This window comes from Tribolium castaneum, chromosome 5 (assembly GCF_031307605.1).
Source record: "Tribolium castaneum strain GA2 chromosome 5, icTriCast1.1, whole genome shotgun sequence".
In the NCBI taxonomy this organism is placed as follows: Eukaryota; Metazoa; Arthropoda; class Insecta; order Coleoptera; family Tenebrionidae; genus Tribolium; species Tribolium castaneum.
In genome coordinates, this window is record NC_087398.1 from 8,870,989 (window position 1) to 8,896,600 (window position 25,612).

Consider the following 25,612-nt stretch of genomic DNA (forward strand, 5'->3'; position numbering starts at 1 on the left):
AATCGTTTGGTGCATGCATGATGATGGGTCAGTTTAAATAAAAAACACGGAGTTCATGTTATTTCAGTCTTATTTAACGAACTTACAACATTATGTTACACTTTTATATTTTAAGCGAACTGAATATTTTATAAAGTGTTTTGTGTAAAATTTCAATTTCATTATGAAATTATCAAAGTGCACATTTCGTGGTCAACCGAAAAAATTTTCTTTGATTATGAAATACCTTGTAAATGGTCGACTAGTCAGGAATCTACTAGTTAGGCTGCTATATTAATTTTATACATAATAATATTATCAGTATATATCACATTGGGGAATTTACAGTAAATGTCAGATATGTGACCAAGAGTACATAGGTCACGCTTATTTGTTGTATAGAACATTAAATTACATTAGTACAACACTTCTAAATATAACGTTAAATAAAACATATGTTGGCATTATTATTTTTTAACAGAAAGAAATAAAAAACTTAGAAACGAAGGTACAAACTTAAATTAGTTATTAGTAATAATTAGACACCTTAATTAAACTTACAAAAATGAATTATTTACGTGGTTTGTGGGGTATGCCAATCTCCGTTACAATAAACTGGAAGCTTTATTAGTAGAGAGTAGTAACAGAGAGTTAGCAAACAAACTTGAATATCAAAAGATAATATACCTATTCAAGGAACATATGAAGCTTTCAACGATTAATATTTATGTCACATTCTATTCAATTCTGTATATCTAAAATTTTATTATACATTTAGGCAATATGTATCAGTCACAACAACTTTATAGCATTTTGATAACAGATTTGCTTAGGAGAAATACTTCTATATTCATTACGTTTATGATTGTACTAAAAATCTACTCTTGTAGATAGCAGTTTCAATAACCACTTCTCTCAGTAACGAAATGGCTGTAGTATTTTTCGCCTGTTTCAACAATTATTTGCACCCTGTTATCTAATCAAATTACTGAAACTGTTATGACTTCCAATCTGGTAACAAATACGATTATCTAGTTTACTAACTTCTACCGAAAAACTTGGTCTTATTGGAGATCGTTGGCCCATTGAGTTTTCGACAACTTGACTAAAGAATCGGGGGAAGAAAAGTTCCCGAATCGTTCAAGTTTGAATCTAGTTTAGAAATACTATCATGTAATCTAGTATCTAAAATTTTGGCCTTGACTTTATCACCCTTGGGAGCGATATTTTTATGATAAATGCGGGAATGGCTGCTGCCGGAAGTACTGCTAGACGAATAACTCTCGTGGCCTACGTTTACTTCAGAATGGCTGTGTCGTAAGTCATTTCCAGACTTTTGGTAGCCCGAAGTGCCCGAGAGAATCCATTCGTGGCGCAACGCTTCATCTGGTGTCATTCTCTTCTTGGCGTTCCACCTAATAACACACTTGCTTCTAACCCGAACGAGATCAAAACGAATTTTACTCACTCAAGACACCTGGATATGAAGTCCATAAACAAGGGATCATCACAGTGCAGTGCTGTCGACAAGTTCTTCGATCCTGGCTTGCGTTTCTTGCCCTTGGAGTTTGTGATGCATCTGGGGTTCCCCCGGGAATCTGAAAGGTTGCAAGTAACAAAATGAAGAAAAAATTTAAACTCAAGTTTTTTTTACTTTGGATAATTTGGTCTACGTACCGAAAAATAATCTCTTTCTAGTAGCGTTGACAATGAGCTCGTCAGGTGGCTGTCCCAAAACTTCCATCAAGCACGCAAGTTGCTCGACTTCATTTTCGCCAGGAAATAATGGATAACCCGTGTACAACTCGGCCAAGATACAGCCTAAAAACCGTTGAAATTAACCTTTTACCAGATTTATGTTGTTACAATCTTACCAAAACTCCACATATCAATAGGCGTCCCATAGGGCAACCCCAATATGACTTCCGGTGATCGATAAAAACGAGACTGGATGTAAGTGTAAACCCGTTGGTTTGTGTAACACGAACTTCCGAAATCTATTACTCTTATCGAAGTACTTCCCCTTTCCTTCAGCAGAACATTTTCCTAAAAAAATGTCCACATAATTTCCCGAACTAATAAGCTTGGTATAGTGGATACACGTACAAGTTAATATAGGTAGTACAGCTGTGTTTGTAAATGTTTTAAGAATTTCCTGCTTGTCGTTGTCAACAAGTAGCGACTTGTAACAGCGTGTAATTGTATGTCATTACATTTAAATATTCCAGTGTAAGTACAATACGCCTTGAGGGTCAAAAACCTCGCGCACTGTAAATAAATACAGTCATCTCTAACTTACGAAGAATAGTAATCTATTAAGCCGTCGGACTGAATCGAAATTAATGTGGGCGGACAAAATTGAAGGAAATTGCTAAACTTTTTCTTTTATAAAAATAACACTGTCTTGTCTCTGACGGTGTGTGAAGCCTTTGTAATCCTTAACACTAATTTGAAAATTCACCCACAAAACCACGAAATTAATTTCGTAATTTGTGCACTTGTGCTAGACTGAAAGATCAGCGCTGAAAGCACGCGATGTAAAAAGCTTCTGTCTGAATGCCAGCGATTAATTGATAAACTCCCCCAAAATGCATCTCTATAGAAATTCTTCCGAATATTTTCGCGCACAATCAATTAACGGTTTTTTGGACGTTACAAAATAATTATTACTCTAACGCGTGTACTACACGGTTGAATTAAAAAATGCTCTCTCAAATAGACCGATAATAGTAAAAGTTAAGTGAAAATAACATTTTTTTGGAATTTACGTATCAGATACTTTGTGATCTCTTATTTTTAAGTTCGCTATAACTAGACACCATTGTACTTCGAAAAATGGCATACTTCAATGGGTTTTCTTCCGGTCTGTTGTCTGTTGGTGTCTTCAATCAATTTACAATTTTAATAATAGATTTAGACACACAAGGACATTCAATAACTCACTAATATTTCCCTGACGTCATTACTAAAATAGGGTGACGTTTCACGGATGAATTGCTTTGCTACACAACAGTGAATAACTATTACGACGGTGTCGGTGTTTACGTCACAAATAAGTAAATTTACCGTTTTGACCTTTGCCATTTTACAATAAACGCTATTATCTTTTTGCTTCAATATGATTTTTATTGACAGTTTTCGTGCCTTTCTGTTGGTTGAAATTTTGAAATGCACAACACTTACCGGTTTAAGATCGCAGTGTATGATGTTTTCCTTCTGGAGAAGCCTCAGACATTTGAGAATGGAACTGGCAAACCTTCTGATTAAATTTAGACTAAATCCACGGTAGCTGTTTTTCTTCAGCAGTTCGAAAAGATTAAGGCTGCAATAAATATTAAATTTATTAAACTGTCGCTGAGAGTGGGTAAGTATTAAATAAGTCTCATTTGTAACAAAATTCCTGTGTCTAATTAATACCTCCATTCATTAAGTTGCCCCGTTAAAGTTACTGAATAACTTATCAATGTTTAAAAGAAGCCAAATTAATACAATCTTACTTATCACTATTTCCTTTTCGTTCAAAGGAAGTTGTTAACGGCAGTTGCAACGAATCATACAATGTTATTGGTTGTCGGTTCGCAGGAAGTTGAGTGTTTCATCATGAATAACTTATCAGTTCAGTTTAATTGAAATATTTGCTAGATTTAGGAGTTTGTAGGAAGGTGAATTCGGTAAACGTGTTATTTTTTCCAATTGCATCAATTAAGCAAAAAAAAATTGTTGTATGCAAGTTGAATACTAAAAAGCTGAAAAATTTACCTTAGTAACTCGAAACTTATGCAGAGGTGATTTCTAAAGGTGAAATGTTCAGACATGTGGATGACGTTGTGATTTCCATCTTTGTCTTTTTTTCGCAAATGATCCAGTATTCGGACTTCTACCAGTGCCGGATGTTGGAACCGCTTCTTGTTCCTTATGATTTTGATCGCTACATGCTTATTGGTCATGTGATCGAGCGCCCTGATGACTTGCCCAAAGCTACCCTTTCCAATAACTTCCAGGATTTCGTATCGGTAGCAGATGTGATCGTGCAGAACCTGAATAAATTATTACAAATTTACTGCCGTAATACAGTCACGCATATTATGGAAAATGAGTATTAAACTAAAAGACGGTGCGGGTCTATTATGATTTAACCGGAGATCGAAGCGCTAGGAGCTGAATTAAAACCATGATAAATGTGCTTGATAAGTTTCACGGAAAATTGTTTACCTCCAAGTTAATCGAAGTTTCTAAATATCAAAATAAGCTGATCATATTAGAAGTGGTTACCTTGATGTAGCTCCCACTTTCGTCGTCGTAACCACAGTTTTGCGAACCCCCAACTTCGCCATGAATTTTACAAGCATTTAAGCCCAAATACCAAATCTTGGAATACTTCTCTATTTCATTCTTCTCGTACTCTGTCAAACGGTTCCCATACAGTTTAAGAGCTTCTGAAATCGAAAAATAACACATTTGCCTTTTTCAGTAACAGGGTGGAAAAATTTCAGTGTTAGTTGTTGAGGTCTTATAAAAATAAAAATAATAATAATAATAATAATAATAATAATAATAATAATAATAATAATAATAATAATAATAATCTTTATTGTCCAACGAGATCGTCAGTTACAGGACAAAAATTAATATTGTAATGTTACAAAAAATAAGAAATTATAAATGTTGAGGTCCTAAAAAGGATAAAGGATAAATTTTGCAAAAAGCTTCAAAGAATTTGTCTTTCTTTAATCCAGTAACTTAGTTAAAAATATAACCTTGGTAATATTGGTAAAAATTGCGCAATCGAATGCGGATCATTGAACTGAAAAAGAATGCAGATCTGGTCACATAAATGTGATAATTTAGCCCAAAACAAAGCGATGCTAAAGTGTGGTCGTTCCCACGTTTTTTGCTAATTATATTTAATGCAAAAGCGAAACGTGTCCAAAATTATAAATAGTCGTAATTTTATGATACATTAACACCAACGTATTGCCTATATTTGGAAGCTTTGCATATTTATGAAATATTTCGGCAATTTATGTCAAAAACCTCAGCCTGGATGACCCTGAAAAAGACACCTAAAATTACCTGTTGGTGTCATAGGAAAGCCATTATTCTCCCTGTTGTTGTTTGTCGTCCCTTGAATTTCCACAGTTCGTGAATTATTATTGATAGCCGGGAATGAATCAACCATCGGTGAGCTCGGTGTCAAATTTGTCTTGCTTTGGTTCAGGTTGAGTCGCGAAGACGATTTGCTGCTTTCCAATAACGGCAACTGGAAATAAATTTTCCTGAATAAGACACTTGTGACGGCTTTAACCGTGTGAATGATTTTCTTATGGTTTTTTCAAACTGGGTCAAACTGTGGCAAAACAGTTCCTCCCTTCAGCCCAAATGTGAATTTTGTCATTATGTGAATGTTTATAATTATTGCCGCGTGCTATTTTTAGAACCAATTTTGGCGAAAATAGACATGCAAGGTGAAGCCTTTGCATGAGCTGTACCTTCAGGTACCAGAAAGAAAGTTTGTGAACGGTAAAATTCACCTTTAACATTAAAGAGCAGTTTTTATTAAGCTGTTCACACTTACTTCGGAAATAAGCGTAGTTTTCGATGTTGAATGACCATTTTTGGAAGAAGATTTATTCAAGTGCTTGCCGGATGCAGTCGTCGGTGGCTTGGACCCATACTTTGTCGGTAATACTTCTTTATGGTGGTGAGCTGCTGGACTCTGAAAAAATCATTAATTATTTCAGAGTCAAATAGAACAGTCTCACGTGAAACAGTAAAGCAAAAGCTTTGAAAGGCATGTTTATTAGAAAAATCGTGTTTGCATGCATCGAGAATTTTTTAGCCCTGAACTATGTAGCTAATGTTATAAATCTGTTCACTTTCGAATTAGTTCGGGTGTTCTGAAAGAGACAAGTAACTGATCGATGTCGCTATTATTGTCAGCCGATTCTAAAAATGGCTCAAAATCAAGCGTGAAGATTGTAATCCCAACACAAGTTATTTTAAGCCAACAACAACCTGACGATTTTTCTCATTTTCTTTATTATGTTGGCGTGAGCGATCTAAAACTATTGTACGGCAATAAATTAGGTTGATATTGAAAGATCTCTCTCGTTCAGTTTCTCGACTAAAGCTTTTTATTTCAAAGTGTTATTCTTTTTTCCCCCAAACTCAAGTACCGATATTCCAATAATTCTTGAAGCAGTCCACGCAATTATGCGGATAGTTTTCGTATCAAATGCAGTTGCATGTACTTCGACGTTAAATTAAATATTTCATGACGGTGGATAAGCGTGCGTTTCAAAAACCACATGCAACTTTTTAATAGATTTATGGAAATGTCTCTCTGATGGATTAGAAGATAAACGTCAGTCTGTTAACGTTCTCATTTGTTAGATAATACAGTAGAAAAGAGAATGCTTTAGTAGTATCAGAGAGCTTTACATTTCCATTAAAAGAAGCAGAATAAGTGATGCTGTAGTAAAATGAAATACATGTAGTGAAAATTTAAGTACTCTAATGTAGCACATTAAATTTTAATTAAATTCTCAACGTTACTAGATTTTATTAAGCTCATATCATTGTAAATTATTTTTAATAAGGCATAAGCTCTGGTTCTAATTTCAGATCCTTTTCCAACTACTCACAAATAAAATAAAAAATAACAATACTTTATACTTTAATCTAAAAGGTTTACGAGATTTGATGAAAGCTATTTTATGCACGTTACGAGTTTATGTAGGTATTGTCTATAATATTTAAATTATGTAATATATTTGTAAGCTATAAATTCTCTTTTAAATTAAATTAATTTTTTTACGAAACAACTGGATACAGATAAATATTTATCTACAAATTAAAAGGAAATAATGGTAATGATATAACGATGTAAATATTTATTTCGGAAATATTTAGATCAAATTTTTTGTCGAACAAGATAAGTACATTGGCTGGCAGACTTCCTTAAATGAGCCAGCGAACTCAAAATACTCCTATAAAAAACGCATTGATCCATAATAATTGTGTAAATGTTACTTCATTGATACTTTCAAAACAGTTCTTTTCGTAATTTATGACTAAAATAATAATTAGGATTTAATTACGACTCTTAATTAACTGTAACAGCAGCCATAAAATCCTACGTCCTAAAATATTTTTCATGGTTCCGTGTATCTGTGTTAGACCGTTTAGTTTTATTTAGTAAAATTTAAGGAACAGTAACTCGTAAATAACATTAAAATGCAAATGTTATAATAGGAAGTAATAAATTTGCAAAAAATTGATTACAAGTACCGGCTGTGCCAAAAATAAAAGATTCAGAACTAATGATTAAATATTTCTACTCGGTATCTGCTCACACGTCACAGGAGCACAACTTATTTTACAACCCAGAGGTTGCCACAACATTAAACAAATAAGAAATGATTATTAACACTATTTTAATGATTCAAATTTATTTTTAAGCATTACCGTTAATAAAAGTTTTGGACATTTGAACTCGTAACTTTATATCAAAAGTTAAATGAGAGATGATTTACTTTTTACGAACTTTTCATGTTTCCGGATTTATTACAGTTTTAAAGTTAACGAATATTATTCTACAAAGATATAACTCTGAGCTATTAATGTCACAATAATGATACATTTCTTTGACGTTTACGTAATTTAACTACAACGAGAAGTTTCAACGATTATTATAATTAAAACTTTTTATGTATCCATATAATACAACAAATTTGAAAAAATCTGCTCCTAGTTTAACTATTTTTCTGCGTCTAGATGTTGTTTACGTAATCATAGTGAGGTATGTAACATATGTGTGATGTATTATTATTTTATATTTCATACACAATAAAAGAAGACCTTTAATAAATGTGTATTATTATGCAAAAACAAGCTCTTTTAGTAATGTCAGTGATAATTAACATTTTGAGATAAAATCATATTACAAACCCCATCCAATTTTTTCTGACAAAGGTCCAGAGGTTTTCTGTTAATGAGTGTATGAGTATAACGTCAGTAGACATAAAAAGTCTCATTTTTATTAACATCCACTGCGTATTATTATTACAGAATGTTATAGATTATAATGTTAGATGCATGTTGTCAGAGACGATAAATCGTTTAGATATCTTTAAAGTCAATAATAAGCCCCATCAAAAATAACACACGTCGGAATCAATTACGGCGACGTTCATGATAGTAACATTGTTGTCTCTTTGACGTTGATTTTCGTAATTTCTTGATATTTTTATTATGAAGTTGAGATATTTGGGCTTACACCTAGTGTTACTAATTGAGCAAACACACCTCCATTATTTGAATTTAGTAAAATTAAATTAAATTCGGAAAATGGTAGCCTGATAAATTTAAAATAACGACTTATGTCAAAATGGTAACAAGCGCTACCTACTTTTGCAACAACTTTTCTACTCTCGGAAATCCTCTTTTTTTTAAATGTGATGAAATCTTGAATTACATTTCATTACCATTAAATGAAAGTGTTTCTGTAATTATTTTTTAGCTGCTTGTAGTTTAATCGCAAAACTTTCAATTAACATGTTTTCTCTCGTATTAAAATTTAAATTGTTAGATAAATTTTCTTCATCAGGTGCACAATGTTGGCACGCATTCTCTATTGGAAATTGTGACATTTGCAAAATGTCACGCTTTGCCTTTTCAACTATTTCACTTTGATGGCATCTTTGTGCAAGAAAAGTTTTGTTAAGGATTCTAGCTTGTGTTGTAGTTGCTTCTACTGCTAAATAGTTGCATGCAATTATTTTCCTTTTATAATGAAAGAGTATTGAAAAAAACATTATGTAGGTATCTTGTAAAAAACCAAAAACATACATTGTCGCCTACACACTGTAAAACAGTGCCAGAATTTAAATTTGTTATTCTTTTCGTGTTTAACCAAATGTGGAATTCTTTAATTTACTCTCCGTGTCACTGAGACCATACCCGAACTTTATGACTACCGTAGATTTTAAGAGCAAGTCAAGTTTCTTTATTACAAAGTAGGTGAATAAATGTTATTGTATTATAATACGATCACGAAAATGTAAAGGTTAAAGAGCCATTTAAATGCTACAATTAAATATACGAGAAGTTTCAAGTTCAAAGGAATTTTTTCTAATAAAATGACTCACGCTAGAATTACTTCTGGTGTGAGATGCTTGTACCAACAACAATTGTAGATAACTTAAATATTTAATTAAAATACTTTTGACCAAAGAAAGGATTATGAATTATTCAAAAGATTATTAAACAATGAACTGCATAATCAATTTATCTTTTTCACGAGACGTGTCAGCAAAGCTTCAATTCGTTTATGTTGTCCCAAGCTTTGTAAAGCTGAGTAAAAAAACACAAACACGGGGCGTTTGGGGAATCTCACCTGATCAGTGCTAAAGCGTCTAGACGCTCACACTGTTACCATAAAATTGGGCAGTTCATGCAGAAAACAAGCTGTATAATAAGCGATGCCGCCCCCACATTTAAAGTAGATAGTCTAACGAAATAAAACAAAGATTGTTCTTTTATTTATTCGCTTCCTCGCAGAGAATTAATGTTATTGCGCCATTTGTTTTGAATGATAAGGGTAATGATATATCTGGTCTTTGATTACATACATTACAGGCCTCTAATTACGCTGTTAAGTTATGCAGCACTGCTTACTGTTAATTGATTAAATAGGCATGAGATTTTATAAGATCGATCTCTAGTAGAATTCATACTGTTGTCAATAGGAACGTCATTTAACGAAAATTGGGGTAGGAACTGAGTTGCTCCCCCATATTATACGAAACAAAGACACTTCTATAAGTTCTATGTTAAACAAACTATTTTTCAATGTTTCTCTATAAGGAAACTTACTACTAACTTTTTATCAAATTTCACAACAGTTATTTGTGAACAAGATTGTCAATTGTAAAAAATTGGATAAACGTTGTCTTTATTTTTCTATATTAACGTAAATAATACACATTCTTCATCCATAAAGCACCGTGAACCAGCTGTTTAATTTCGGAGATTAGAATTTCAAAGTAATTCATGAATAAATTTCATAGGACGATTAATTAGAATTTGTGTTAATCCCGCGACTTAATTAAAGCAAAATTTACTTGTATTTAGTGTTTTCTATAAACTACTCTTATATGTGATGAACTGGAAGTCCAAATTTCCATCTGTAAATAACGAAACCTTTAATTAACTAAACATGTATTTTTTCGGTTTTTCTTTTGACCAAAACAGTTAAATTGGTTGCTGTAGTAACTGCCATTATTTGATTGCGTTATGAAGAGTGTTTTAGATTTTAATTAATTATGCTGCTAATTATGTGACGTCAAATAATAAAGTGAACCAGTTAGAGAATTTAGACGTAAATATTTGAGCCATATCGGGACGTAATGCAATAAAATTTCTTTCGGATCGTAATCCAGCAGATGGTCTTCAATCGGCACGACCGTAAAGTGTCTAAATTATCGGTGCCATCAATCCGTGGATTAGCAATCTGTAACTTGAACTACATTGCGTCTTCCATGCAATTCAGTTAAAAGTCTTCAAATGAAAACGATTTTTTATTTTCGTAGATCCACTAATAACCATAAAAGCGTTCAAGACGCTTTCTACAAGTAATTGTTTCCAGTTTGCATTTTTGTATTGTAAATATTAGCTCAAGATTTGTCTTTTAAAGTTACAGTTAGTTATTAGCGGAGTTGCTAATTTTCGCTAAGTTATGAGAAATATGTAGTAGGTGTCGTTTGTTTAATTAAGCAAAAGTATGTGTAAAACACAACAGAAGCGTAGAAGTTTGTTAACCTAGAAACGTAAAACTAAAGTTTAATGACCATTAAGCACTAAATAAGTGTAACAAATAAAATTGATGAGTCGTCAGCTAAAAACTATGCTTTCAAACTCTCCGTAATTTTATTTTCGTTTACCTGTCTATACTTTGGTACATAATATTCTTCTCCTGATGTGTGGTTAAATCATTTCCTTATGACATTTTCTTCATTCAATTTTTTTTATATTTATTCTGTAACCAAATTTATGTCTGGATGGATTTTTGTAAAATAAATACTCAAGTGTGTATTTTTATTATTTTATAGAAAGCTCAATTAAAGTTAATCGCGCTGTTAAAAGTTAACGCAAATAAGCCAACCAGATTGGTTCAGTTTGGTCACGTGATCAGTCAACCACGCATTTAATTGCAGATTAAATTAATGACGCTTCTATAAACCGGTCCTAAGTGTTTCTAGTAGTAATAAAAAAATTGTCGAAAGTTAAGTTCGGTGGCTTGCACGTATTTTTATCATGTAAGCCACAAATCGTTTTCTTTTTTTATGCATATCCTTGCAGGTACTCAAGTAAAATCGAAAATAGGCCTTGTTCTGCTGATATTTTGATTGCAGATGCATCTACATACAGACGTACATTATGCAATCCGGCTTATCATTAGTCACGACATCATTTTAATTACCATTAGCGTCCTTTCATCGACACGCTAATGAAGAAAAAGTCAGCAGGTGTGGTGTGTGGTAGAATTTTAAAAACAAGTTTCGTTTTCAGATGAGTGAGAAAGTTTATCACCAGTTTTTAGTACACCTTAAGACAAATTGTCCATGTCTCAGTGTCATAATTAAATCTTCAATCAAATGCTACGAGCATTTCATCAGATAGATGTGTTTTTATTAGCAAACGTGTTTATGAGCTAAATGGTCAAGATCTGACCAACAAGAAAAAAGAAAAAATAAGAAATAATTCATTTTCTCTGCTTATCTCTCGTGCAATAATATGACAAGGCTAGACAAAGGTCTGTCACCACTGCAGAACCGTATTTTTCTAAAACTAACTCTGTAGATCTAATTCATTTCGTCTCAAGTATCGATAATAAAACTAAGATTTTGAAAGAAATTAAGAGATCAAAAACAAGAAAAGTATGTACTTCCCAACTTTTCTGAAATTTTGTGGTAGTACCTTAATAAAAACTTGTTTCACAAAAAATATTTCTCCGACCAAAACCTTTAATCCAAAATGAAAAAAAATGAATTTTTAAGGAGTACATTTCACATCTTCGTATTCCCCAAAATTCTGAATAAAACATCAGCACGTTTTGAGGATGTTGTCACAAACCCAAACATGTGATTGCTCCGGAACTGAAATTCGTTTGGAAGCAAAAGAAGCTGAAAAAGCCAAAATTGCACTGCAGGCAGCTAGACCTAGGATGCACCAGCTGAACTACACCTATATCTAAAGTGGTCTGCTAACAATTGTATGGAATACCGAGTGGTCAGCGTGAGTCCAGCCCATAGTTCGGGACCCCCGGGTGCTGGGGTACGTGTGGTAGGCACACATCAAGGGCCGCGGGCCGCTGGGGTTTCCGAGCCCATGACACGCACTCACTACGCACCAGGAGGCGGCACCGGACCCTATTGAGATGAGGTCGCAAACTAATGCCATTGCCTGAGCGATGCTGTGGCCCGCGTTCCCGACGATCAATACGCGGAGATCGCGCATGGTCGTCTCCTCCATCACCGATCTGCTTCTTTTCATATTATTCAGCGATTACCGCTTTTTGGGGATTACATTTTATAATATGCAATCGACGTTTGTCTGAGCACTTGGCCCGGAAGCTTCCGGGACGAATATTTTCCCCCGGAATCAAACAAGTTGCTTTAAGTGGGGAACTGGGTCAGGAAAATTGGCCCAGTATATTGCCGGATTATACGAGAATGAGGGATGGACGATGCAATAAACTTGCTAATGCCATTAGGGCGACGTACAAGCATACAGAGTGAGTCGTAATTGACAGCGATCAAATAAATGTGGACGACTTTGGAAAAAAATAATGTTTAGGCCGTGGTAACAGTAATACTAATTAACTGTTAGATAAGTCATTCAAAATTTTGGATCATAGTTATAAATGAACTGGCTGGTCACTGCCTACTCATTATCTGTCAGTTCCAAATCAAAATTTTATGTGGGAAACATTTAAATTTTAATTCCGACCGTACAGTTAGTTACAGGAGATAGAAAAACTGAATGCAACTACTCCACTTCATTAATTATAAGAGTGCTTGACATCTCACCGTTAGAACAATTCGGTTTGGTCAATTTGCACATACCTACCAGTTTCAAAAGTTGATTAGCGCGCATGGTTATGCAAATTTCGCTTCATTTGACTGACAGCACAACAATGACGATGCTGATAGTAAAATGTAGCAACCCACTCAAAACGGTGGTGAACTGTGATAGATACCAGTAAGGATGTACAGTAACTGTTTTCAGATTACTCACACTTTTTTCTCAAGCTTGTTAATACATTTATTTAAATTATATCACGTACATGTCATTCCTATTAGCTATTAATATTTTCCTATTGAATGCCTCCCACAAAACTTTTTAGGACGCACGCCTTTTAATGCTTTATTCTAATTATAAATTTTTTATATACTTAGTATATAAATATGTATGACTTCGTATAAGTAAGTAAAACAAACATAAATCATAGCTAAATTTTAGTTGACATCCGTTTGGTTCCTAAACCCTTTTTTTATTTTTCAGTTGTTCTGTGTTTTTGAAGCAGAAGTGTTTGAACTTCTTTATATACTCGTATTTTTGTGAACGTATGCATTTAACGATCTCCCGATCTAGTTTCTGTCTTTACAAAAAATAATTGGAACTAAGAAAATTTTTGTTCGTGTTAGTTATTCAATAACGCACGTGTAAACACTTAAACACGTTTAAGTATAGTTGGGCGTTTATTCTGTTCTAAAACTTGATAAAATTGATAAAGGTAGTTAGAAATGAGAAAACAGAAGTCATTAAAATGATTGATCGTCAGAGCTGTAGTTAGTAGCTGCAGGGACATCCAACGTGTCTTGATAAAAACTGGATGTCTACTTTTATTGGCAAATTCATCATATTCAATTCCTGTGTGGCTAATGAGTCGGAGTGAGTACTATTTAAGGTTTCCCAACAATTTACTGTTTCAGTTTGCATGCGAAAAACCTATTATTGAATGTCTTCCCCTTAGCATAAACAATAAATTCCTCGGTAAAGGGTAGTAAGCTTCGCTGAGATGACATTTCAATGTCTATAATAGGATTATTACGATTTGGGGCGGAAAGAGTAACTAAATGTTGAATGAAAACAATCGATCCAATTTGAATTTTGTCTGGAAACCTGAAAGTATATGAGACGGAACGAAATTTATTCATGTTTACGACTTGTTTCAGACGGAACAAAGAAGTTGTCTTTAATTCTGCGGCTTATTCAATTAAAGGAAGCATTACAGGTGTTTAAATCTTTAAAACTAATTAATATTGGGGTGGACGACACGCGAAATTGGTTCGCTGTGACTGTGCTAATTGGGTGTGGACCTGAACATTCGTACTATTGTCCAGTTTATTAGATACACGTGGTTTCACCGTTAGATTTAAGTGAAGTTACTGTACTTGAAATTAAATCCTAGTAAGAAAATTTGCAAGAAACGCAATTTACTCGTCCACTGTCATCAATATTCCAAGATGTTGCAATTCCAACTCCAACTTTTTGTTCATTTAACAGTTTCCTACGACATAATTACTGTTGTTCTAGTACAATAAAACAAACCATGTCTTATACGAACGATTACTTTCAGACCTACGAAGTGTTTCCGTATTCAAATACAATGACTCGATACCATATAGTTGACCTTTAAACGACGCACATGTAAACATTTCCTGATACAGTAGCCTCCAAATTATCACGGAAAAATATTAATCTCTTGGATTGTTTACATCTTGTCCACGCATCATTTATCGCAATTTAGTTTAATTTTATTCGTCGAATTAATTTGCAAAGCTGATTAAAACTTGGCCAATTATGAAATAAATTATTCCCAAAACGTAATGTTTTTGATATTTTATTTCTCTCAAAGTAATTTCAGTCATGCATCAATGGCAAAAATCAGTGTAAACCACATTTCTAAGCCAAAGTCGAAGAAAGTAAACTTGAACACAAAATAATCCCATTGCCTGCAGAGGTATAAATTGTGCTAAAATGCCAGTAAACAAGTCACCTTATTTGCTCATCTTTCTGCTTTCTTTTTCTTAACTTAAAACAGTTACAAAAACGGAATTGTTTGAACGTTCCCATTACATATGCTTATTTTCTTCGAGACCTTGACTTTGCTCTCACTATACACACTTTCCCTTTTGATTGTGTTGTTTTAATTCCGCAAACTAAAAATATCTTTTGCAACAAAACGTACGACACCTCTTGGAAAAATATCTGCCTACTTCTGAATCACGTATGCAAATTTATTCAAATTCTTTCTAAGCGCCAACAGTTGTTCCGCTTGTTAGTACGTCATTTACTTCTTCAAAAATAATCCAAATAAAAGGAACAATGTAACAAGATGAAATAAACACGTGAAGAGTACCTGGACTTAACTTCCTACAAACGAAGGTGAGAGATAAGAAACCGTACTGTTTATTTTAGTGGAAAGCGTGTCAAACGTTTTAATTAAGTTTAATAGAACTGTTAAATCAAGCAATTACGATGGCATATTTTGCAAAGATGCAAGTTGTAAACGAGCCTAAAACAATTATCCTATTCCTAAATGCAAAAGCCATGACGTGGAATTTTTCCGTTAATTGCAAATCACCATAATTAGGTTGAATCATTTAATCTAAAAGTGTGTGTTAATAAGGTGTAAAATCCTTAAGTGACTAATTCGAACAGACAGTAACAAATTTGCATGTGTCAGTTATTTCTCAGTAATTTTTAGATTCTAAATTTTCCCGTTTGAAATTATCTTTAGACTTTTGGTGCAAGCAAACCGTTTTACGAATAAGATGATGAAACTTAAATACTTAGTTATCTGCGTCATGCTTACATTTTTGATTTTCACTTCGTAAGGTAGATTTTCACCAATTATCTGAAGCAGTAACTAAGTAGGGACATTAATTCATTAACATATGATTTAATTAGATGAAAAGTAGTTCGTGAAGAGCACCCTCTCACAAAAATGCATACCTTTTTTTGGCATTCATTAAGATGGAAAAAAAGTTTCGACAACTTTTTTACTGATTTTCTGCCAATATTTATTGTATTGCCTAAAGTCAGCAAATAATTAGCCACACCTGTTTTTTAAGATAACTTTCTTTGGCGACTCCTTTTCACTTTCTTTATTGTTGGTGTGATAAAAGATGTCTAATTCCATTAATGGATCTAATTCATAATCATGTGATTTCAACCGTTTGTAAGTAGCACATTTAGATACATAGATACGTACACTTATCTATTATATGAATAACTATTATTTCAACAACTGTACTTAAGATAAATTACTAGGCGATCATTGCGTGTTTACAATAAATATATTAAGTAGAGAAAAGAAAGTAAAACCTTAATAACACTTTTTTGTTTTATTTGGCATATGTTATGAGTAACTGAAAGAAGAAACTTGACAACAATAGGCCTTTTTGTTTAATAGATGGGTGCTAGTAAAAGAATTGTTTTGTCTGTAATAAAACTAATAAGCAAATTACAGTGTACTATTTTATCAAGAAATATGGATAACTTTCAGGACTAGTGATATTCCAGCAACTCCAGATTTTATTTGCCTCAAATTTAATAAACGGGATTATTGATTTGACCTTTAAGCTTATCCCTTTTTTAGTGTTGTCATAAATGAAAAATTCAGGCTATCCCGATCCAGAAGGTTACGCAAAGTAAAAAGGATCATTTTTATTATTTTACTGGAGAAACACTTATTGTCAATTACCTGTTCTGTAAATAAGTTTTTTATTTAATTGTCTATTTACTTAAACACATAAAAATGACTCGTCCATTGTAATGTTATTTTTATCACTCAGTGTTTTTCGAGTTCAATATTCGCACAGGTCATTTAACTTTTCGGTAGGTTAGTTGTAAAATTAAACAGGAAGGAAATTTAAAACCACACCAATTTGGGTGTAAATATTTTAACCGTTAAAGTGAACAAAATGGGGCATAATTATGCTTATTTTATGTGAAGAGAATATAATTTTAGCAAGCAGGATTCAGGTTATTCTTTCCTTAAACCTTGCTCATTATGAAAAACTATTAAATTATTTTTTTTATAAAATTGCAAGATCTTACAGTTAAATCAATAAATTTGAGTTACTACTCAAAAACAAAGAAATCTGTTTTAAATAAAACAATCATCTTCCTCATTTCCTACTTCCGGTAATCTGATGGAAGCTAAGACGCGCAAGTATATTGCGAGTGTATAAGTAATTTCCCCTTGACGGGATGGAATTTTCCTAATACATAAATATAAAATTGCTTTTTCAAGCATTCAATTCAATTTTCGGTTGGCATCACAGTTTTTAAAATCAAATCAGACAAGAACTTTGAATCAACACGCGTCATGGCCGTGGCATAGTACTGTGGAAATGATTGCAGTGTCAAAGAATACAATTCCATTTTCCTGCCACCAGTTCCTATATCATTTGAAATTGAAATTATTATAACTTCTATCTTTCACAGTTTGTTTTATATTAGGATTCTCAAATAAAAGAGTATGCGAATGGGTGTAAATTTACAATACTAAACCAATCTGATTTCGCTTTCAATTTGGTATTATAAAGAAAAAAAATGTATAAATATAGGAGGGTAGGTAATTTTGCTCGACGAAAACAAGAATATGTCACGACAATCGATCTAATAGATTAGTAAGGGTAGAGAGAAACTGATTCGTCGCTTCACAAAATGCTTTCGCAGAAAACAATTACGTTTGATTTGATTTTAATACGAAGAAAAGTCAATGCGTTATTTTGGAAGCTTGCGGGCTAATAAGATAAAAATATTTAACTAACTATTTATTTTTCTGAGCATCGGATCCTTGTCTTTTTGGTAGTAAACAAACAGCGTCTTATCACACCGAATTTGAAACTGTAATTTACAGTGAAAACATTACATGTTTGTTTAATGTATAATTTTCAACACGTTTTTTGACAGCTTTATGCCTCTCTTCCGGGGTTAGAAGTTCGTAGATGTAAGCTAAACATCTACAGTTTTTTATGGTAAAGCTGCCCACACACAAGAACCTTTACATGAGTAGTCTTCGGATGATTATTATTCATTCGGTAAATACAGATGCTGGATGTCTAGGTGTAAGTAGGTGCCATTTGTTTAATTGTCTACATAAATAATCTCAATCAAGCAACACCGAGAATTTTGAAATGTAAATTGTATGTCCGTTTATCTTCTCGTGGTGTTACAATATCATTTTTTGAAAAGTATTAACAATACCGACATTAGAATCCAAATTAGTGTTTAATGCGTGTTACACATTTGTCTGAGTTTCGAGCCGAATATAAACAAAGCTGTTCCGTTAAACCTTATCGTTGTTATCACTTCTGGTAATTTTTATGGCGTGTGATTCAGAGGAATTACAAAGGGAAATCTAAACCAGTTAGATAAATGAATGTAGTGTATGTGTTGTATTTTTTAGTATAAAACAATTTCAATTGATTAAAATGTGATTGTCTTATTTAAAGATTATTTCGGCTAGCAAATGGATCTGAAATATATCTTTTTATCTAAATTAAGACGTGCACTTACATTTGGTAATCCACTGCACGTGGATAATTGTTTATCTATCATTGATTGTTAGTAAATATAATATTGCAATATAGCGAGACAATTAACTTGTATCGAAATTTTTGCAATAAGTTTCAGATAAAATGAAAATGTTATCTCATTCCCAAGGCTACCTCATTAGCTAACAAACGAAATATGTATGACAATGAATAAAAGATGATGCATTTCTTTAGAAATATTCCAAACACTTCCGTTCAGAAATAAAAATTTGTTGCAAGTACAACGAATAATTTTTGATTTATTGCAACACTGTTCTCTTACTTTTATTCCGCAATCAGTAGTGTAATAATAATAGCACATACATTGCATAATAGTACTTTATTGGCACGAGTGTAAGTGGTTGGGTACTTAAATTAAACAAGGACAATCAATTATAGCAGCTCGATAGTCGAAATTAGAATTAGAATTAGCGCATTCCTCGCACTGAAATCTATTCTCAATTAAAAATATACGTTATCCCAATTTTGAGGAAAGTGTGCCAATTTCCAGCTAAAATTGGCTATAATTTGTCCAACAGCGCGCTTTTATATTTTGTGGGGTCGATGGAGACACTAACCACAAAATGAAGCAATTAAAAAGCCAATTTGTTTCACAGTTTTGATTAGCTTTACAAAATACTAGAAAGCTCTTAATAAAATCAAAAATGATTAATAACATGAACTAAGTCGCTCGTTAATTTTATTGCAGAGAAAGTCATTTATTTGTACAATTGCGAACTATTAACAATACACCACTGACTCATTATTATGGAAAAGAAATGGGCGGGAAAGCCCAGACAAAAGTAGGTATGAATTTTATATTTGAAACAAAGACGCTGTTCGGAGAACTGCAAAATCGGGCAGCAAAATTTTGGCAAACAAAGAACAAAGTTGATTTAAATGTGACCGTTAAAGTGATTCATACTGGACTCAACACAACGGAGACGAGAAAGAACAAGATCCGAAGTTAAAATAAGTGGGACGATTGGTTTTAAATAATTGCTGTGACAACAAAAGGACTGTTGTTGCGGAAGAATTATTAATTTAATTTAGCACACAGCTCTTCAATGTATTAACTAACACAGACAAAAAAAATAAAAAAAAAATTTAAACGTAAAGAATTTGGCAAGATCAGCTGAACAGTGAATTTAAAAATTCAAAATGCCATTAACTAATAACACAAAGATGATTTTATAACGTTAAATTAATAAAAAAACTTACCTCGAACATGAGCATTTTGGCAAAATGTTCACATGTATCACTCAGCTGACCAAAAATTTTCAAAATTCAAAGAGCTAACGAACAATGGGAAAGTTGACGACAGTGCGCGCTAGTCCCCAGTCAACACGCGCACTTTCCGACACCGACTATCGAGAAATGCGAGTGCGATCGTGTGAGTGTGATGATCCTCCAGACACGATGATATCGGATCATTCACTCTTTGGCGTAGGTATGTGTGGGGAAGACCACTGATGGTATTCGAGCTGTACGGTGCCTTGTCTGGATTGAAGATCTGTCAAAGCACTCAAAGCTACGCGACCTGGGTTGTAATTTCCTCGGGGATTATGGCCTTGTTTGAATTTTTCTTTACTTCGATAAGCTATTATCTTCAGTGTTTGTTCCATGAAGAAATTCTTGTGTGTTTGCTGTACTTCGGAACGCTCTGATTTTTTGAAAGTGTTTTATTTATTAGTGAAGATTTTTCTTTTTGATGGATGAGGAAAAGCTTTACTTACATGTTATTAACATTAACATAACAATAAAACAATAAATTAGTGTGGGCTCTCATTGAGACAAGTAACTAATCTGATTTTTATTATTATCAGTATTTGTATCAAGACCGAATGTTTAAAGCTCGACCTGCAACGGAGAGCTTTTAAGTGGTTTATTATAAAAGTTGCATCCCCTCATACAATAGTAATATTTTGATGCGAGCGAACTGGGGAGCTTTGACCTACAAGTAGTGAATCTTTAATTGGGTAATTAAATAAACAAAATTCGGAAGAATAAATATTTGACAATAAGACCATGTTTTCTATAACAGCATTAACATCCAAAACATTTTTTAGGGTGCGTATGTCAGTCGTTTTATTTAATTTTTTTATCTTATTTATTTTATTTTTTCTGTACGTTATAACTGGACCCTGCTGATATTTTTGACCAGATAAGATACACGTGTGGGAAATCCTACAGAAAGGAGATTCTGTTATACTAATTACGTTCTGATACAAGGAATGATAAGATATATAATTTTAATAATATATGTTCAGCAAATTCTGACAAATGCAAAAACTGTGTCATTTATGAATCTCGATAATAAGTTAAAGTGACCTGTAAATTCCGGACGAAATCTCGCACGTGCAGGAAGCCCTGAAAAATTGACCACATGTTTTCCTTAATCTTTAAAATCCAATTAGTTTGGATTATAGAAAACAGAAAGATTCTAGTAATAAGTATTTTCATAGGTTTGAGTATTTTGATATAAATGTACAGAACTAGAGCAAACAAATGTAAAAAATCAACACTTTATCATTGTTGATTATATTATATTTTATTTGTACTATACAATAAAGTATTACCTACATGTAGCTTCTACAGTTACTACTTTCATTCTCCTTCACTCAGCTCCAGCAACAAAGGTAGGTAATAAGCAAATTGCGTAAATTATTCAGCTGCAATTAGAAGTGGATTTATTTAGCACTTCATCAAAAGGTTAGTTCAAAATTAGAATCTTTCACATAATAACTAATTAATTATCCAATAAGAATATTTATGAGTGGTAATGTACCGAAATTATTCTTTGCTCAACAAAACCTATTACCTATTACAAAACCTATGACTCTGGAAAACATCTAACTGTAAATATAAAATGTAAAAATTAGAAATAAATACAGAAGAAGGCAGGCATTAATAATTTATAACTAGGTGTATCTACTAAACTACTTCTCTTACATAAATCACCTGGTATATGTATATTTTTATACTTAAAAAAAGCTAAAATATGTGTGTTACATGGTTTCCATTTGCTCCCATTTTTTAAACCTCAGTATAATGAATTTTTTTTAATAAAATTAGGATTCAGGTGCAGAAAACAAACTACATATTTGACCAGTATTGTTAATGTAATGCACAGTAAAAATTAATAAATGGTCAGTATGCAAGAATCAAAAAAGGGTAACAATAATAATGAATAATGAAATAATTTTTTATTTATTATTCAAAAATCGCCTAAATGATTTATTTTTTGTATCTTTGATAGACTCCACAATATGCAACCAAACGTACACAATATGTAAGCACTGAATCATTGATTAATGAAGTAACCTGTAGTTCTTTGTTAAAGTACAGTTATCAACCTTAGATTTTAAATAATCCTTTTCCTACTTCCAACAATTTTTTTAAATTTATTATTTTTGTATTAATTTAAAATAATTGTACTTTGGGCCTTTAACATTTCAAAAAAAAATCGTTTCGTAAAGCATTAAATATTTTGGATATAAAATAAATAAAAGGAATTTCGTAGTCAAGTTTTTTGTAAGTGTTAAAAAATTAAATTTTATATTTTTTCATAACACTTATCCAAGTGTAGATCCCTCTAAAAAAGACAGAAAACGTTTAAGAAATGTGCTTCAGTAAGTTTATAGGTGACGCCACCAGTATTAGAATTGGAAACAGTCGAGCGGAGCGCTTATTTGTTTTATTTTTTTTTAATAATAATTTATTTTAACATTAATGAGTTTTTCTGCTATGTATTTCCGTATATCAGACCCACCAGACAGTAACTAATTATGTAATTTAAAATTTTGGAATTGCTACAAGTCATGATAATTCTCGTCATGAGGACCGTCTTAAAATCACCCCATAAAAAATATATGTAGTGTTTAAACTACACTACAACTTCGATAATTCGAAGTAATACAACAATTTTCAAAAATTTTGGCAAACAATATTAATAAAAAAGTAACAAAACGAAAATGCCTTAATAAATTAACAAATTAAATGACGAGAAAAACGTATTTAGTTAATACTAAATGTAGGAATAAACAAAGTGAAACCACAGCTAATTAAACCGGACGCGGTAAACCAGCTTTATTTGCCTTAAAATTCTTGTAATTAAAGATTTGCAGATAATAAGTTACGGTGTTTAGTTTTCACTATCTTGCGACCATCAAACATCCTCAGGATGCTTACTTCGGCAATCCTTTGTTTAGTTACCCACAACCACTTAAGACATTTAACCTTTCATAATTGCCATTCATAAAAACTCCTCAGATGCGTTAAGACCTTAACTCAAAATGAATAACTTAAATCTTGTGACAGTTTTTACCGTGTTGTGTTGTGCTGCATCTTTTGGCCATAATCAAAGTGCTCGTAATTTCAACAGTGATTGTGGCCAAGTCTTCACCCAAAAACAATTTGTAATAGAATCGCCAGGTTACCCGAGCAATTATCCCCCAGATTTTGAATGCTCGTACCTCGTAAAAGGACCCACATGTCCCACTCGTTTCAGTCTCCAGTTTGTTGACTTCAGCATTGAAGAATCGTTAGGCTGTTATAAAGACCGGCTGGAAATCGGCGATAAAGATGCCGTTTGCGGTTCAAGATACGACACGAAAGAGTATTTTTCTGATAAAGGCACCCTGATTTTAAAATTTGTCTCCGATAAAGATATAACTGGAAGGGGATACAGAATTTTCGTATCACGCTCTTCATGTCAGTCAGAGCAACCGACTATTCCGTCAGTCCCCAAATGGCATACAACAAATTCTGATGTAGAATACACTACCACTAAACGGCCCACGTACAACCAAGGCAACAAATGTTGCCAAACTTCTTACAACTCGAAACAGTTTACTTTGGCAAGCCCTAACTTTCCCTACAGCATGAGCAAACCCACAGAATGTCTGTTTGAAATTTATAAAACCAATAGCAACATTTGTAGACTAAGAATTCACGTTCAGTTCTTCTGGTTGGGAAGACCTAGTAACAACTGTCCGGAAGGTTTTTTGGAAATTGATGGCAAATTTATTTGTGGTTGCCAAAGAGACCTAAAATTAATCGTCCCGTTTGGAAATGAGCACACAAAGATTTTGCGATTTGTGAGCAGAGGTTACGAAAGATCGTCATATAGCGGTTTCGTCATGAATTTTGTACAAGATGAGTGCCCTAAGAAATATATCCCTGAAGACGTGAAAACAAACCTAACGCAAGAAAAATTTAGGTTTTACAACGATCAAATTAAACGCGTTGCTTGGCCTAACAAGTCTCACGATTCTGTGATTGAAAAGTTGCACTTAATTAGCGAAAACACGGAAGTGATTGACGATAAACCGCAAGTTGTCAGACACGTGTATTTCTACGCTCCACCTGACTTTAACCGAATTCCTCGAGACCGTGAGGAGACCGATTACATCGACACCTCAATTGTTAGCACCTCTTTTGTGCAAAATAGTTACAGTTACAACTATTGTCTTAACTGGAATCGACTGCAATTTAACGCTCTACCTTTGAGGAATTTTCCGATCTGTAAGACGGACGAAGTGAGCGAAGGTAATGTTGAGCCCAGAAAATGCCTAGAATTGAACCACCTTCGGGGTTACTTTAAAAGTCCCGGATATCCCTTTTATTATCCAGGCAATATGCACATTTGTTACAGGTAGATAACTTTCTTATTTATTGTACAGCTGGCAGTGTGTGTTTCAGGTTTGTAAAAGAGCCAGGATATTGCAGCATCAAAATACACATGAGAGACTTCAACCTTCAGAACAGCAATGCATGCGAAAATGACTATTTGCTCTTTGCAAACCAATTGAGATATTGTGGGAGTCGCTTATCTAATACAATTTGTAGCGTCAAATGAACCTTCAATGTAGCTTTAAATTACCAATTTATTTCAGCGACTCTCGATTTGCGGGACAAACCCTACGAAGAGATCACTTTCGTGACGGACGAATTTTACTGTGGTAGGGGTTTTTTCGGTAGTTATGAGCAAATTCCCTGTCAGGAAAAACCGATCACTCCTGCGCCAATACCTTGCTCAAGGACAATCCAGGACGAGATGTTTACTCTCGATGTTTATGATTACCACGAGTCTCCTTGCTCGTTTCTAATAAAGAAATCCAAACAGGTAAAAGTGCGGATTCGTCAAAGAAAATATTGACAAAGTTTTGTGCTTTAGTATGTTTGTTCCGTAACACTTTATTTTGAGAGGTTTGATTTGGTTTGTGCATCTGAGTCATTAGTCATTGATGGGACGATGTATTGTGGACATTTGAGTGGACAGTCTGGTATTAGTGCAAAATATTGACATTCTGTGTTTGTACGCCACATTTATAATTTCTAGTCAAGATCAGCGTCACAGATCAAGACCCTGTAATTATTTATAAGAGAATTTCACCTGCCGGTGTCGATGGGCTCAGGTTACGTATTAAGGGAGTCCAGACTTCGGAAGATTGTCCTTGTAAACACTTCAGTTACAGTTTTATTTAGAGTGACCCAAATTTATGTTTCAGACCCTGAAGTTCCCGCAGAAAGAATTTTCCATATTCCGTCGCCGCGAAAAATACAACTCGAAAATAATTCGAAGTTTCTTTTGAAAATTGATAAACATTTTAAAGGTGTGAGATTTTTTTTCAGTTTTTTTATTGAAATAATTTTCTGTAGATATTTGTGGAGTAGTGACCAATACAACTGAAATTAATCTTCCTGAAACATTCTGTGACTTTATAATGCAAAACCAAAAAAACATTACAAACTGTCTTCCTATTAAAGCGAATTCGCTTTGTAAGTTACGCGTTCGTATTTAGATTCAGATGAACGTTTTAATTGTTATTTTAGTTGTACCGATTGACTCGCATAAAATTGAGCTCAAGATTCAAGATGTGGAAAAAACTGAAGAGATTGAGTTTCAGGAAGTCGACTGCGATGAAGTTGGGCATATGGTGGAGTAGATTTAGTTGAACATTCTGTATTTTTTACTTTTTATATAATAAATAAATGGATAACCCTATTTAAATTTT

General features: G+C 33.2%; 2 protein-coding genes and 1 long non-coding RNA gene across 5 annotated transcripts; 2 read left to right on the forward strand and 1 right to left on the reverse strand.

Annotated features, from left to right (window-relative positions):
- Positions 1 to 52: 52 nt before the first annotated feature.
- On the reverse strand, positions 53 to 20,005 carry Dyrk2 (Dual-specificity tyrosine phosphorylation-regulated kinase 2). 3 transcript variants are annotated; one of them, XM_008195081.3, is made up of 10 exons: positions 19,815 to 20,005; positions 5,555 to 5,695; positions 5,053 to 5,239; positions 4,252 to 4,415; positions 3,739 to 4,016; positions 3,163 to 3,301; positions 1,854 to 2,025; positions 1,657 to 1,800; positions 1,448 to 1,577; positions 53 to 1,394 (listed from the first exon to the last, which is right to left on the reverse strand). In XM_008195081.3, the coding sequence occupies exons 1-10, from the start codon at positions 19,827 to 19,829 to the stop codon at positions 1,085 to 1,087; spliced, it is 1,680 nt and encodes a 559-aa protein (XP_008193303.1). In that variant the 5' UTR covers positions 19,830 to 20,005; the 3' UTR covers positions 53 to 1,084. The 3 variants fall into 3 exon arrangements, with proteins under 3 accessions (XP_008193303.1, XP_008193302.2, XP_008193301.2); XM_008195080.2 differs by lacking the exon at positions 19,815 to 20,005 and adding an exon at positions 12,265 to 12,528; XM_008195079.2 differs by lacking the exon at positions 19,815 to 20,005 and adding an exon at positions 12,250 to 12,528.
- LOC107397940 (uncharacterized) lies at positions 13,797 to 14,604 on the forward strand. The gene is made up of 2 exons (XR_001574951.2): positions 13,797 to 14,172; positions 14,220 to 14,604. It is a non-coding gene; the product is annotated as an uncharacterized LOC107397940 (long non-coding RNA).
- A 2,764-nt stretch (positions 20,006 to 22,769) lies between the features above and the next one.
- Positions 22,770 to 25,602, forward strand: LOC103312995 (uncharacterized protein). The gene is made up of 8 exons (XM_008195078.3): positions 22,770 to 24,249; positions 24,297 to 24,439; positions 24,491 to 24,720; positions 24,772 to 24,880; positions 24,937 to 25,053; positions 25,106 to 25,210; positions 25,257 to 25,376; positions 25,431 to 25,602. The coding sequence occupies exons 1-8, from the start codon at positions 22,889 to 22,891 to the stop codon at positions 25,541 to 25,543; spliced, it is 2,298 nt and encodes a 765-aa protein (XP_008193300.1). The 5' UTR covers positions 22,770 to 22,888; the 3' UTR covers positions 25,544 to 25,602.
- The last annotated feature ends 10 nt before the right edge of the window (positions 25,603 to 25,612 follow it).